This window comes from Rhyacophila brunnea, unplaced genomic scaffold, assembly GCF_057557595.1.
Source record: "Rhyacophila brunnea isolate RB1 unplaced genomic scaffold, BYU_Rbru_1.0 scaffold_4, whole genome shotgun sequence".
NCBI lineage: Eukaryota > Metazoa > Arthropoda > Insecta > Trichoptera > Rhyacophilidae > Rhyacophila > Rhyacophila brunnea.
Window position 1 is genome coordinate 12,010,148 of NW_028233068.1, and position 14,674 is coordinate 12,024,821.

Below are 14,674 nucleotides of genomic sequence, written 5' to 3' on the forward strand. Positions count from 1 at the left end.
GAATTGTTTGAACAAAAAAAATATGTTATTCCAGCGGTGTATATAATATCGGTTGGAATAAGAATGCCTAACCTGACTGTCAGCCAGGGCTTCTGGAGGGTTGCTCACGGCGCGGTCCACATCAGCTCTGCCTGTCAGCTGCTCGGGTCTCTCCCACACGGAGGAGTGCGCAGTCGGGTTGTAGAAGAACACCCGCCCATCGCCTGTCCACACCACACACCTACACAAGTAATTTTAAAAAAATACTGTTGGTTAAAATGCCTGACTAAATAATGTCCTTAATAATAATGCTGAACAAAAAATATGATCTTTTAAAAAATGATCAAGACATTTTCTCAAATGAGAGCTACATTTTAACCACAGTAGTCAGAATACAGCAGCTCAGAGTGTGAGACATTCCACACACATTGAATATTGCTTCGGGCATTCCTATTATGTACATAACAGGTTTCTGTATTTAATATTTAACTTGATAAATTAGAGTATAGTAACATAAATAAAGCTAAAAAATTGCAATGGTGCTTGTTGATTTCATACAGTATGAAGTGTTGTTATACGAAGGTGTGATGTGACTTCTTTTATCATCTGTTTGGTTTTGGTAAAATATAAATGTAGAATCGCATCTACAGCATCTATGGATGCCATGCAAAAGAGGAATTTTTTACTTTCAATTATTTCTTGTACGAAGATTAGTTGTTGGCTTTGCCACAAAACTCACAGGTGTCCAACAGAGTATAGCGTCACATAATCATGCACTACGTAGTGCAGAAAACGAATGAACTTACCATGGAGTTCCTGATATGGGTGTACTGGAAACAGGTCGCGACTTGTCCATTTGCTTCGCCTGCTGCTCCCGCTCCTTCTCTTTCTCCCTTTCACGTTCCCTCTCCCTTTGCCTCTCGGCTTCTTCTTCAGCTTGCTTGCGAACCGTTTCCATGTCTTGGTCTTTGTCTGCACCGTTGGCGTCTGAAAAAAATACACATATATTAAAAACTTTCACTAGAACCTTGATCATTTGGCTTAACTAGGGATAAAAGTAGTCTAGATATTGAAAAAAATATTTACTGCTAGCATGAACATGGTTTTTTGAACAATGTTGAAAATTTCACCATGCCTTCTACTGAATCTCATATAAAACTGATTATCAAAATGAAATCAGAAAAATACAGGCTCTACCGTACTTCCATATGAAGGAAAAAATTTTCCACTCAGTAGTGATGATGAGGCAAATGAAAACAAACCTTGGGTTGCGTTGATATCAGATGCGCTAGAAATCGATGCAGTGGTGCCGGATTGAACTGCAGGGTCTACGTCCATGCCCACAGCAGGCTGCAAAGCAGGAATGATCCCCGGGGCGGCCTGGGATACAGGAGTCTGATTTGCGGTTGCAGCCTAAGTTTAAAAAGAAATGACAATGGTAATTTGATCAATGTGAAATTACATTATTACGTAGTCATTTTAGTTGTCTGCTTAATTCTAAGATCTGTTGTAAAAATGATGAGTAGTGTAAGCCCATAATGAAATTGAGATTGAACTAAACGCAGTATGTATGAATAACTGAAGTGATCTTGTAAGCAGTCGTTTAAATCACTTACCCGTGCAGGATTGTTCTGATGAATAGAGGAAGGGAAGAATTGCTCCGATCGATTCGGCTCACCATTACACAAATTGACCACGTTACCCGGAGGCTATGAAGACCAATGATCGATGTCAATATGCTGTGATAATGTGATTCTGTTTGTTTTCAGTACAATAGTCGGTATACGCATTCAGATGACATTATAGTGATTAATAAAGATTTACTGACCGCAGCAACTGTGGGTGGAGCAGAGACGACTGGCTGAACAGGTGATTGGTTTGCGGCCGGCGGAGGCACTCCGTTACTTCCAGGGCCTTTTTGGAAAGCTGCACATAAATTTAAGAAACTCAATTTCAACGGTTTCACAAAACAAAAATTCATAAAAAAAAACAAAGAACGGGATGTTCTGTAATCAAAAGTCAGTAAGAATATAGCAAGTCTCAATATATGATGGGTACAGGAAAAACAGAGGGATGTCAGTTTTGTTAAAATGTTCAGGAGACGAAATTTATAATTACAGTCATATTGACCTCTTTCTGCCACTTTGTTTTTTTATGTATTGGTGTAGTTTCATTTATTTATAATACTAGTATCTAATAAAGCCAAAACCATTTAAATCTTTTACTTTCGAAGACATAAAAAAAAATCGGAGCCAACCTTCTAAGTCCTTGAGTGGTTGAGGTTTTTCCCAGACACTCTCCTGATTTTTAGAGTGGTAGTAATAAGTACGACCATCGGGTGCTCGGTGAGAGGTCCATTCGGCAGCTTTGGCCACCAATTCGGGCGGGGGAGCCTGCCAAAAGACAATTATTATTATGAATGTACTATCACTATCTAAATCTACAGTTAGTATATTTGATATTGGAAACAATAGTGCCTTACCTGCTGTGGGGCCCACTGTGGGGGCCATGCAGGAGCCCACTGCGGGAATCCTGGAGGTGGTTGAGCAAACTGGGAGCCAATCTCATTGTTTTGCGACACAGGACCGCCTGGAAAACGTGTAAAAATTCATTGTAAGGTCTTATCTTGGCCGCCTCATAAAGGAGTTTCTTGAAAGATGTTTTTATGAGTAATGTATATTAGCCACTGTGCAACTTATTAGGCCCATGTGCTGGGTCCAAAAACACATTGAAAAACAACAAATAAATTGGCCAGACTAGAGATTCGAACCCAAGACATCATAGGTAGATACATAACCGCTCTTCCATCGCAAGGTCGGACTTGTGAATAAGATTTAAAAATATTTGTACAGAAAGTAAGAGGTAAATAAGAGTAACAAACCTTGGTTAAATTGTGCGGGAGAGTTTTCATTGTCCAAATTGCTTCGGTCGCCTCCTTCCTCTTTATGCTCCTCATCAGATCGATGAGAGCCTAAGCATCCAAGCAAGAAGATCCATTTTACCAAAATATTAAAATAAGTCCATATTATAATGTACACATAGACATGATTATAAGAAAAAAAATGTAATTACTGACCATCCATTTTGTGCGGCATGCCTCCCATACCGCCCATCTGATTGGGTCCACCAGGTCCCATCGGGCCTTGATTAGGACCGCCCATAAATCCAGGATTAGGTCCCATGGATCCCATAGGACCTCCGGGCCCCATAGGGCCGTTCGGACCCATTGGACCGCCGGGGCCCATTTGACCTCCGGGTCCCATTGGCCCCATACCCATAGGGCCGCCAGGACCCATCGGTCCTCCCATCGGGCCACCTGGACCCATTGGACCCATAGGCCCGCCTGGACCCATAGGTCCACCCATTGGACCGCCTGGACCCATCGGTCCCATTGGTCCTCCAGGTCCCATAGGTCCACCCGGGCCCATCGGTCCACCCGGACCCATAGGTCCGCCCATTGGGCCATTAGGCCCCATAGGTCCATTGGGTCCCATCGAACCGTTGGGGCCCATTGGTCCGTTGGGTCCCATAGGACCGTTCTGATTCATTAGACCATTCGGACCCATGGCGCAATTGGGAGCAGTCATCTGACCTTGCGCCATGGCTTCCACTTCGCCCTGCGTGATGACTTTGCAGTGAGGACCTTCTTGTGGCCGCGTCCAAGTGGTTTCTCGGTTTCTTGCATGGTAGAAATAAGACTTCCCCTCTTCTGTTTTAGTCTCCACCCACAACTCAGGCACCGGCTGGAATATGAAACACAGTACAAGGTTCATTATATTGGAACTAAATGAAACAAATCAAACTAAACCATAGACAATATACGTACAAATTGTATGGTTAGAAAGTAAACCGGAAACGGTTTGAGATTTGACATTTGGTTCAGTGTTCCATTGAAAATCAAACCATTCCATACAAGGCCTGAACAAAAACGATGCATGAGTGCGAGTGAGAAAGTATTCGGCACCCTTACAATCTCTGCGACACGCGCTAGAGTAAGATAAAAGGTCTACACATGTGTTAGTTAGTTTCCAACAATGTCGCTGGCAAATCGTGGTGAAACGCTTCAGAAAGCGTCCATAACCGCGAGCTCGCGTTGCTACAATTGCTGTTTTTTGTGGTAAACATAAAGTCAGTGGTAAATATTTTTAGTTAATTAAGTAGAAAAGATGGTTCTGTGTGTTGTCTTAAATTGTGGTAGCCGTACTGATAAGCAAGAAGATGGTATTACGTTTCATAGGTAAGTTGATACATGTTCGTGATAATTTATTTGTATATTATTATATATTTTAATATCAAGTGACCTAGTGTTTTTTTCGAAATAACTTTAATGATGCATATCTTTATCTAATGGTTGCATTTTCACCGCTTAACAATACTATATAATGTAAAAAAATAGAAAATTATATTTTAATGCTGAACGTCTAGTGCGAGCACTTTGGGCGAGCACTAGCGAAATGATTATTCATAGGCGTCCGCAAAAAGTGGGTATGTGGTTAAAGTTGAAGTAACAAAAAACTGAAAAAAAATATTAGTAAAGATTACCTATAGTAGGCAATCATTTTATTGCTTTGCTAAAGTAATGGAATTTAGTATACATGTTGAAAAACTCCCGAGGAATAATCGATTTAGTGCCCTGTTTGTTAACATTTTTGCTTCGTGATTTCCTAAATGTAATTGGTTTATGAATGTTATTGTAATGTTGCTCCCTAATGGATTACAGATTAAAAGGCACTGAAAAGTTCTGCAGTTTCTGCATTGCTAGACAATTATTTTAAAACTAGATCTTCTCTCAAATAACACTTTTTTGTCATGTCTATAATTATATTATATTATATCGGACATAAAAAAGAAGGTCTATCGTATCGCTTGCCAAAATGGAAAGAGTTCTAGGATAATAGTAATATAATAATATATATAATTAATAATATAATATGTATTTTGTTATTTGTTGTTCTATTTCAGGTATGTGCAAACTTTTTGGATTAAGGGCTAAGTTAGGAATATAAAATGAACGGCGGGCCGCAAGTAAAATATTATTTTCTAGACACACGTTATTCGTTATCATGAAAAAAGAATTTCAACATAAAAAAATAAATAATTCTTTAATAGCCAACAATTTAATGAGAAGAATGAATAAGAACTGTTTTACATTCTTCAACATCCTTTTAATTTCAGATGTTAATTTTTAAGATTCTTAAAACTGCTTGTAAATGTTCATCAGTGATGTTTGATTGTAAAGAGTTTGTATTGATAATCATCCTAATTGAAATTGTTTGTTCACATAATTATATAAGTTGATCTAGAAATAACCAACATTTTTCGATCAGAATCTTTATTTAAGTTGTTCTAATTTGTCTGAATTAAGAGTGTTGTAAAATTTGCAGATATCTTCTCGACGGTGCAATTTATGTATTTATAAAATTTTATTTTTAACAAAGCATTAAATGTAGAAAAAAGTATTTTTTTTCAAAAATACGATTAAAACTCGCGGGTCCCGCAGAAAAACTTGGCGGGCCGCTTGCCCAGACCTGTTCTATATAATCCAAATATTATAATTTGTATAGGTTTTTTTTGCACGTCCTTCAACTTGTGTTTTAATAATCTGAATTTTTCAAAGTGATTTTCTTTGATCCATATTTTGTATTCGATTCGCTATTGTGCATGTCTATTTATATACTCTGTAGGTATATATTTTTACATGATGTGATTTCATACCTTTGAATTATTGATACTCGTAAATTAATATGATAATTTGTCAATTTAATATTGATTATACTCATGTACCTACTTAGTTATTTACTTTGTTAATTTTAATGTAAGTACCATATTATTATGATAATTAAATAATAATACATTTTGAAGTTTCTGTATTTATTATATTGAAGATATCCATCAATGAACATCAATGAATATTAATAATTTTAATAATATTCCGTTTCTCCCGCACGCCTATGGTCTCGAACGTTTGTATACGCATATGTCCACTCACTCACACAACCAAACACACGGCACGCAGCTTCACGTACCAAGGCAATGTGAAGCGTCTATCTGTATCTATTGTCTAAGATACCATACCATCAGAAATGATTTTATATTACCTAACGATTTTAATCAATTTATGTTCGATTGTCGCCTAAGTCACAATATCATACTGTCGACATGAAAACAATCTAACAAGTGGGCGATTATAAAAAGCTTTGGGCAAAAGTAATTTTTAAAAACTTTTGTCATACCCATAAATCTTATAAATGAACTAAATGGCTACCTATTCATGAAGCATTATTTATATTTTCTACATTTAAAATAAATTAATACGACAGATAAATTTGTGTTATTGTAGACGACGGTAGGGGGTTAGAATTTCATAACAAGTTGACATTTCAATAAACGTGTTACTGTTTTAGAGACGTATGAGAAGTACTGGCAACACTAATTCTGTAGTAAGATGGCAATACCCAATATGTCCGTTTTTTTGGCAAATAGAGTTATGTATACCACCAGACTCGTCTAGGTGAGATCGACAAGCTGTCAAAATATGGTATGTCTAGGTCTTATATGTTCGGAGAAATAAGCTGTGTCAATATGTGAATTGTCCATTATTTGAATTTCTTAAGATGGAAAACTATGATATGTCATGACGTGACTTATTTTGGCTTCCTACAATTTTACACTTTTATCCCAGATAAAAAGGCAATTTATGACATGTATGATAATATATCATATTTGGTAATTTTAATAATTAACCATTTTTGTAATTCTCAATTTGGCAGAATAGATATGTCTCTAAGCCTGTACTCCCTGTAAAGCTACCCACAACGGAAGAGGCTCCAACCAGTGGTGATGTTTAATGTAAAACAATTGTAAACTTTGTGACTTTAGCGTTATACAATGTGATTTTTTTTATTACAATAAAATTATATGTTTGTCAGAACATGCAGTCTTCTTTCTTTAAAAAATAGAAAAAGGGACTTATTTTTTTCCGACCATGTCCGATCCTAATAGGATCATATGGGCCTCCACAGAGTAGAGGTTTGTATTACCAGATTTTGTTTTTTACGAGAAATGGATGTTAGCCACTTGCTCAACCTATAAGGTACATAATTGAAAAACAATATGTGTACTTGCCAGACTCAGGATTCGAACCTGGGACCCACGGCGTGATAGTCTAACGCTTAAGCCACGCGGCCACAGAATTAGTCGTCACAAAAGCGTTCCCGTGGTCATTCTACCAAATGGTCCCAAATCCAACAAATCAAACCGTCCGTTTATGAATGATATGAACCTACAATAGATTCTAACAATATAAAACCGAATGTTGCCAGATTACCGGAATGTATGGAATAAGAAAATATTTCCTACATATGAATTTAAAAAATCATTAAAATTTTATGGGTAGTAAGTAGAACATAGTGTTTTTCTATTGTTTACCAAAATAATCTCTTATTGACGATTCTTTTTTCTCACTCAAACCATCGTTAAAAAGTCTCGTAATTTACACAAAACCAACATGTCTTCAGATAATGCCGGACCCCTGAAGTTCCGGATTATTGAGATTCTACTGTAATTCTTTTTCCTTCATAATACGCTTTATTGTAAAATACACTATTTCTTAAGCCTCACCATTAAATATATTTAAATTAGGTTAAAATGAAAATATTGAATGCAATTTTACTAATGCATTTAATTCTAAGCGGTGCGATAAAAAGTAGAGAAAATGCAATTTTTACAAAATCAATATCATACCATATTAGGTGGTGGTCCCATATTGGGTGGGCCGCCAAAAGGTCCATTGGGTCCCATCATGTGAGGCGGTGGAGGTCCACCAGGTCCCATCATCCCCGGAGGTCCGTAAGGCCCTGGCCCTCCCATCATACCTACAACCAACATATACATTATTATACTATGAAGATAACAGAGAGAAGAGAAAGAGGGGTCAGGTAAAGAACCTTGCCCAACACATTTTAAATCATCAATATAATCGTTAGGAATATTTTTCCTCAATCGTGAGTGGCTGAGACTATGATCAATATCATTTCCAATCATTAAATTTTAAGTTTTTTGAATGTAATTGGTCGTATAGACCTAAATTAATGTTCACAATGGCCGAGCGGTAATGTGTTAACTTATAATGTCATGGATCCAGGAGTCGAATCCCAGGTCTGATTCAATAGATTGAGCAAGTGGCTAACATTGATTTCTCGTAAAAACAAAAATTTGATAATACAACTTACACTCTGTACACGGTGATGTAATGTAAAAATACAATTAATTTCAGTAAAAAAATAATGCGTACCTGGAGGTCCCCATGGTTGGTGATCGGGTGGAAATCTTGGTGGATGGCCACCAGGAGGCGGTGCCATGTGACGATGTGGCGGTCGGGGAAAGAAGGGCCGAGATCTTGGACCAGGAGGGCCTCCGGGACCGTAACCGCGACCTCTAAACCTGGCACCTGGTCCCATCCAGCCGGGAGGTGGTCCTCCGCGGCCTCTGCCCCTGCACAATAATTAATTTTGCATTCAAAATGTGGATTATTTAAACAAGAAAAGGCAGTGGGCCTTTCGTTAAAACACTGTTAGGTTATAGCATACAGAACAAAAATTATACTCGAAACAGAAAGTTTGTACTATGAATTGAAATAGAGGGGGAAATAGTATTATATTACAACACTTTGATACTCATGTATTTTTAGTACAGTGGGATTAATAAGAGAAAAATTAATATTCCCTGCATTGGCAGCATTGCACACATTGTTCGTAGAAAAATTAAAATCTCTCCCTCATGTTTTACTTATCAGTGCCTAAAGGCAACAGTGAGATAAGGTGAAAAAAGTCAATTTTGAGATAAGTATGCCAATCCATTGCTCCAAAGCCTGAGTTTAAAAAAAAAAATGCCAATGCTGTGTTCATTAAAACTGTCCTGTAACTTCAAAGCAACAGTGGGACGTCTGAGATAACCCACTGTTAACACAATCACTGCTGACCAGATAATTTTAAATATCATGTTAATTATATCTAATGGGCAACTAACGCAAACGCGCCAGTAACGTTGTAAGCACTAAATGAGTTTTAATAATGTTATACAAATAATTTTACCATTATCATCTATTATAAAATACAGAAAAAAACAAAATAAACATCGTTAACTATTTCATTTGTATGACACAAACAATAAAGTTCAAGGATACAAATGTAGCCGGCAGCGTTAAACTGTCATAATTTGTTTTAAGGTTAACTTCACTCCGCACGTTTGTGCTCTGCGCGCATTCCCGCAGAGCCATTTTAAACAATAAGGGTGACGTTACATACAGATTTGGTTAAAATATGACCCATAATGCAGGTGGTTACATATGTAACCGGAATGGGCTTATGCAAGCTAAAGGGTTAATAACGCCTGAATACATGCATGGATTTACTAGGAGCAATAGTGTGTATTTTAAACTATCATGACAATAACTGTTTCCACGTAAAAGTGCGGACTGTCTCTACAATCTTATTGTTCAAAAGTAAGCGAGACGCGATGTTGTCATTTTATGCTACTATTTGACAGGTAGTGAAAATCGGTTAACCTCAAAATGAGTCTGCCCGGTGTAGTTCATTTTTGTCGGCAGGTTCGCCACTATTGTTCTACTGCGCAGGCGCAAATCGAAAAAATCCCAACTGTTGCATGAAAATTCAGAAACTTCTGAACTTATTTGATTCATGCGTGCAAGCTTGCAACCACAGGATAATACATGTTTACACGTACATTTTCTTGTTATGGCTGCGATAATATTGTCGGTGTTTTGTAAAAAGGGCGAATCAACCAAAATGCTACTTTACAGGAGGAGGATTTTTAACTTTTGACATTTATTTGTTTTTTACCTGTAGATGATTATAAATATCTAACAAGTTTATAATAAAGCTTAGAAAGAATACTGTCATTATAATAGATACAGTATAACCTCGTTTTTACGTGCCCGGATATCACGTTTTCCCGGCAATTGCGTGTAATTTTTTCAGTCCCGATGTATTTCAGTACATTTAATACCCGCATTTACATTTTTCTTTCCTGCGATTTACGTCGGAAATATTCAAAATATGCTAGTTACGCGCGCTTGACAATGATTGGGTCACGACATTCGAACGGCGTAAGGTGTTTGGAGGGATAACTCCGTGTCTTTAGAATGGCGCACGGTGATTGGTCTTTACATAACAAAAAAACAAAAATGCAACAAACTAATATACATGATTTTTTTAATAAAAAATAAAAAAAATTTCAATAATTTTTTTAATTGACTTGTTTTTTAATAAAAAGATATTTTTTTAGAAACATAATATTTAAATGTTCTTTTATTCAATACCCCCCTTTTACATTTTCCCTCCAATTAGGTTTTTTTTCTTCAGTCCCTTAAAAAACGTAAAATAGGGGTTATACTGTATTATTATATAATATTTTAAAAGGCCTAATATGTCACATTTGCTTTTTATTTCGTAATTTTAATTAATTTAATTTTAGTCGATTATCGTTTTTAAGTACTTTCCTGTGGAGATAAAAATTCGCCGTTTTCACACAACAAAGCTAGTGGGGGTACATATTGTATTTTCATTAAAATCTCGATTTTGCCAAAATGGTTGATTCGCCCGTTTTACAAAACGCCGACGATATGTACTGTCAGCAGTAAATCCATGCATGTGCAAACGGGGTATAATATTGACAAAATGAATGGGGAAAAAAAAGCTAATTAAAGTGCACAATCGAAGATATAAAATATAGTATATTTAAATATAAACAATAAACGTAGGTACGTAATGACATAATATAAAAATAACATTATTGTCTCGTCTCTGTAGTGGACTAATTTGCGCAAACGCGATTTATTCTAGTGCACAGAGATGATGTGAATGCCACAGAAGTTATCGTCGACTGTACTCTACTCACATCAACAATATTGTATTGCTTTCTCTCACTCATCGCCTCTGATTATGTCTTAATTCACTCCAAAACTAATCGAACCTCATGGTAATGTGTTACATCTAATTATTTAAAAACAATAACACAGAAATTTACTAAATATTGTCGAATCAAATTTAAGTATAAAACTGAGCTTTTTTCTCGTAGTAAGTTTCTATGTGAAGATAATCAACATCGTCTGTCAAAATGTGGACTGTAATTTGAAGATGTTGGTGGATTACAGATCTAGGGGGGGGTTAACAGGATGCCATACACTGACCTTTTATGTTGAGAGTTTGTGTTTTGTCTGAGTCACCCTGTGATTAACCACGGCTTAGCTGTAACAAGCCAACACATGCCCGTTGTCTAGATGTAACTCCTTGTAACGTCGAGTATGAATACGTACAGCGTTATTCGAACAATTCGCAAGTGCCAGTTAGCGACGGCTTAGCTATAATAAGCAGGCACGCGTCCGCTTTTTTGATGTCACTGAATGTAACTCCAATCATGGTTAACTAATAACCCGTGACTGCTGGTCGCGTGGTCTTGCGTCAAAAATAAATAAGAATTCTATGCAGGTGGGAAAGTAAGGAATGACAACCACCACAATTGGCCCAACCATATTGCTAAAACTAGAAATAATTGTACTTATGTCTTGAAATTGCGATTGACCAAGAGAAATGGGGCCTCATTCTGATGTTGGAGCGCTACAGGATTCAGAAGTGACTTTATTGGTAAACTATTAATTTCTACAGTAAAATAAAAATGAATGTGTGCACACATGCGATAAAATTACCTATATTTTTAAGCCTATTTATTTACGAACTTGAGAAAAAAAAATTAAATATATTAGGTCACGGCAATGGTTTGGGAAATGACGGACTTTACTGAAATACTTTGTAAGTTTGTAACGTCAATGTCAACAACATTGTATCGATAGTAACCATTATTTGCTAACCCTAAAATATCAAAATTGAAATATCTGCAAAATGGTTAATATCATCAAACCTGAAATTCCCGCGGCCTCCTCCTCCTCGATTTTGCCTGTAATCATCGTCGTAGCATTCTTCCTGATAGTCATTATCGTGATAGCTGTTATCATCCATGCGATTTCGGTCTCCTACCGGCCCGCCGACATCTTTGCTCGCCCGAGATTCATCTTCACTCTGCCGCTCATTCGCCTGTGAATCCTGCGAATCGTTGTAATCGTCATCCATTGTTATAACATTTACCAGAGGTAAATATTATAGTCAACACAAATTCAGAGGATTCAGCAAGAGAATTTAATTTTTTCCGCAACTATTTTTCTCCGGAAGTTTTTGACGCCTTCAAGAGAGTCAAATTAACCATAAACAACAAAATTGAAAGTTGCCAGTAATCAGTTTACTTTACACTTTACACTGGAAAGGATTAAAATTATTGAAAGATTATTTTGTAAAAAGAATATAATTTCGTCACTGTTCTGGCAGAAGATACTAATTCGAAAAAATTACATATTGATTTATACCAAAATGTTCCTTATTTCAAACTTTACCGTCTGGAAACCTTTTTAATAAATAAACAGTCTCTATTTTAAAGTCATTCTTTTTACGATTATGCGATACGATTAAACTCAGATGATAAACCATTATTTCAAACATTTTAACGACTTCAAAGTCAAATTACTCAAAACTAGTATTCTCCAGTTAGTGTGTTCTGCCAGAACAGAGACGAATGTAATAGAAATAATATAGGAGGTCAGAATTATTGGTAAAATAATTTAATAACTTGTGTACAGAAAAAAAAACAATAATACGGTGGTACCTATGCCTACCACGTAAATTGTAAACGATGATGTGAATGTTTCGACAATAATTATAAAAAATCACTTGACACTTTACATACTGACAACCAAAGAGATTGAAAGACTCCAATCGAAGCGTCCAATCTCTTTGCTGACAACAGTTTTCATAAATCGACACTGTGGAAATGATAAAATTTCATATAACTTTCTTTAAAACGTTTTTTTTTTGCAGTAGGTATTATAATAATTAGTTTCATACTTCGGACTTCGGAGTTTGAATGTACGGAAAATCTTGGTATTATTTTGGGCAATGTTGACGGTTCCAAGTTCCAACATGGCCGGCATAATTTATTAGTCTATGCTTTAGTCGAAAAATTGGACCCATCGGTCGTGCGCGGTTAATTACGTTTACGCATTTTTCTCCCCTTTCGGCTGAATTCATCCAGAATATTGGTGAGTTGACGTATTATCATTCATTCCTGGGCGGTCTCTTGTGAAATTTCATTGCAATTATCATGATCACTTGCTTACGTAGATTGCAAGGTGCCGGTCGATTTTTCGTCACCATGACCTGTCCAGGTTACATGTAAACAATGTATTGACTATGCGTGGAGTTTATTTGTAGATTTTTTGCTTATACAGGTCATATCCCGTTTCGACAAAGTGTCTTATGATAACCTTTCTACGTCGTAATTATTGTTCAAATTGTTTGACGTACATTTTCATGTGCGAATAATGAGAAACCTACTTCTGAACACGGTATAAAGTAGTACACACTCCGAGGTGCAAATTTCGTCCGCTCGATTGTTCTTGTGTTATTCTCCGTTATTGTGGCGTTTCACCACACAAAATCAGAGGATGATTCGCAGAAAACTTTTTGCATAACTCTCAGTCCGATAATTACCGTGTATTATTTATATTTTATACTTAATCAGTCATTTTTGTAAGTACCTAACTTAATTGTTACTGACAGAATTTTCAGCAAGCAATAGTTACTTAATTTAAATTAATTACTATGCTACATAATTAACATTAATTATGAATTTGTGGAATCTAGAGCTGCTGATGGCTACGACTTTATAGTGGTTATACAAGCTGTTAATAGACGTAGTAATTTTACTACGAATACGTAATCTCCACACAAAATGGTGTAGAATGCACAATGTCAATACCCCTTTTATGACGCACGGGGAGAGTTGAGAAGGCTTTCATCGTTTTCTTCTGTATCTTCCGATACAGTTCAATTTGATTGATATTATTATTTCATTCTAAACCCAATGAAAGTAAATAATTTAATAAAAACTACTTACCGTGTTTGAACTACACTTTTTATACATAGGCTTAGAATAAAATTAATTCTAAATAGGTATTCCAAATTAATAATACTAATATATTCTTCTCCTTTCTGGCGCTGCAACCCTATTTGTGTATTGCCCCCTTATTCTGCAATTAAATTTGTTTTACAAAGTTGCTTGTCCCCAGTTTTGACGGCCCATGGCCTTTAAATTCAACTCCACACTATCCCTCAGTCTTGTACGAGCATCATTTTTGTTGCCTTGCACAAATTCTCTTTAGGCTACTGTCGCTGTGAATGGGGAGGATCACAGGTTGGTGGTATACAACATGGTTGACCCTTTCAAAAACGCTGTTGTGCACACTGAAAGTGTCACATGTTCCGCCTAGCCCTCTGATTAAGATCATATAACTTTTTCTCACAATAACGATGGGTCCTAGTGTGTTGTCGTTATCCTCAAGATCCACAAATATTTCTCTGACATCATTTTCATTTCGAAATAAGAAAGACAGAAAGAGAAATAACGCAGGTACATACAAATCTGAATTATTCAAAAGTAGGTTAACAAATAGGTGCAAGTCCTATCAAATACCTACCTGATTTAAACTAAATACGTAATAATTACAAGATATAAAAAACTTTTTATAGGTAGGTAGGTAAATACAACGTTTTTAAATTTTTGAATTTCT

The 14,674-nt window shown here is 36.3% G+C and overlaps 2 protein-coding genes across 5 annotated transcripts in view; one reads left to right on the forward strand and one right to left on the reverse strand.

Moving 5' to 3' along the window:
• The window catches only part of LOC147066903 (uncharacterized), a 32,185-nt gene extending 19,920 nt beyond the window's left edge, over nucleotides 1-12,265 (reverse strand). For 2 of the 4 annotated variants that reach the window (XM_085954083.1, XM_085954082.1), the window contains exons 1-12: nucleotides 11,917-12,258; nucleotides 8,273-8,472; nucleotides 7,723-7,853; nucleotides 3,056-3,722; nucleotides 2,861-2,950; nucleotides 2,462-2,568; nucleotides 2,237-2,372; nucleotides 1,808-1,905; nucleotides 1,596-1,688; nucleotides 1,242-1,392; nucleotides 786-966; nucleotides 73-220 (exon numbers count right to left, since the gene is read on the reverse strand). In XM_085954083.1, the coding sequence (XP_085810209.1) occupies nucleotides 73-220; nucleotides 786-966; nucleotides 1,242-1,392; nucleotides 1,596-1,688; nucleotides 1,808-1,905; nucleotides 2,237-2,372; nucleotides 2,462-2,568; nucleotides 2,861-2,950; nucleotides 3,056-3,722; nucleotides 7,723-7,853; nucleotides 8,273-8,472; nucleotides 11,917-12,125 (2,211 nt within the window). In that variant the 5' untranslated portion in view covers nucleotides 12,126-12,258. Of the gene's footprint in view, nucleotides 1-72; nucleotides 221-785; nucleotides 967-1,241; nucleotides 1,393-1,595; nucleotides 1,689-1,807; nucleotides 1,906-2,236; nucleotides 2,373-2,461; nucleotides 2,569-2,860; nucleotides 2,951-3,055; nucleotides 3,723-7,722; nucleotides 7,854-8,272; nucleotides 8,473-11,916 lie in introns of all 4 variants that reach the window. The other 2 variants (XM_085954085.1, XM_085954084.1) reach the window with 2 other exon arrangements.
• A 731-nt stretch (nucleotides 12,266-12,996) lies between these two features.
• The window catches only part of ATPCL (ATP-citrate synthase), an 85,761-nt gene continuing 84,083 nt past the window's right edge, over nucleotides 12,997-14,674 (forward strand). The window contains exon 1 of the mRNA XM_085953717.1: nucleotides 12,997-13,144. The gene's annotated coding sequence lies outside the window, so the exon portion shown is untranslated. The remainder of the gene's footprint in view (nucleotides 13,145-14,674) is intronic.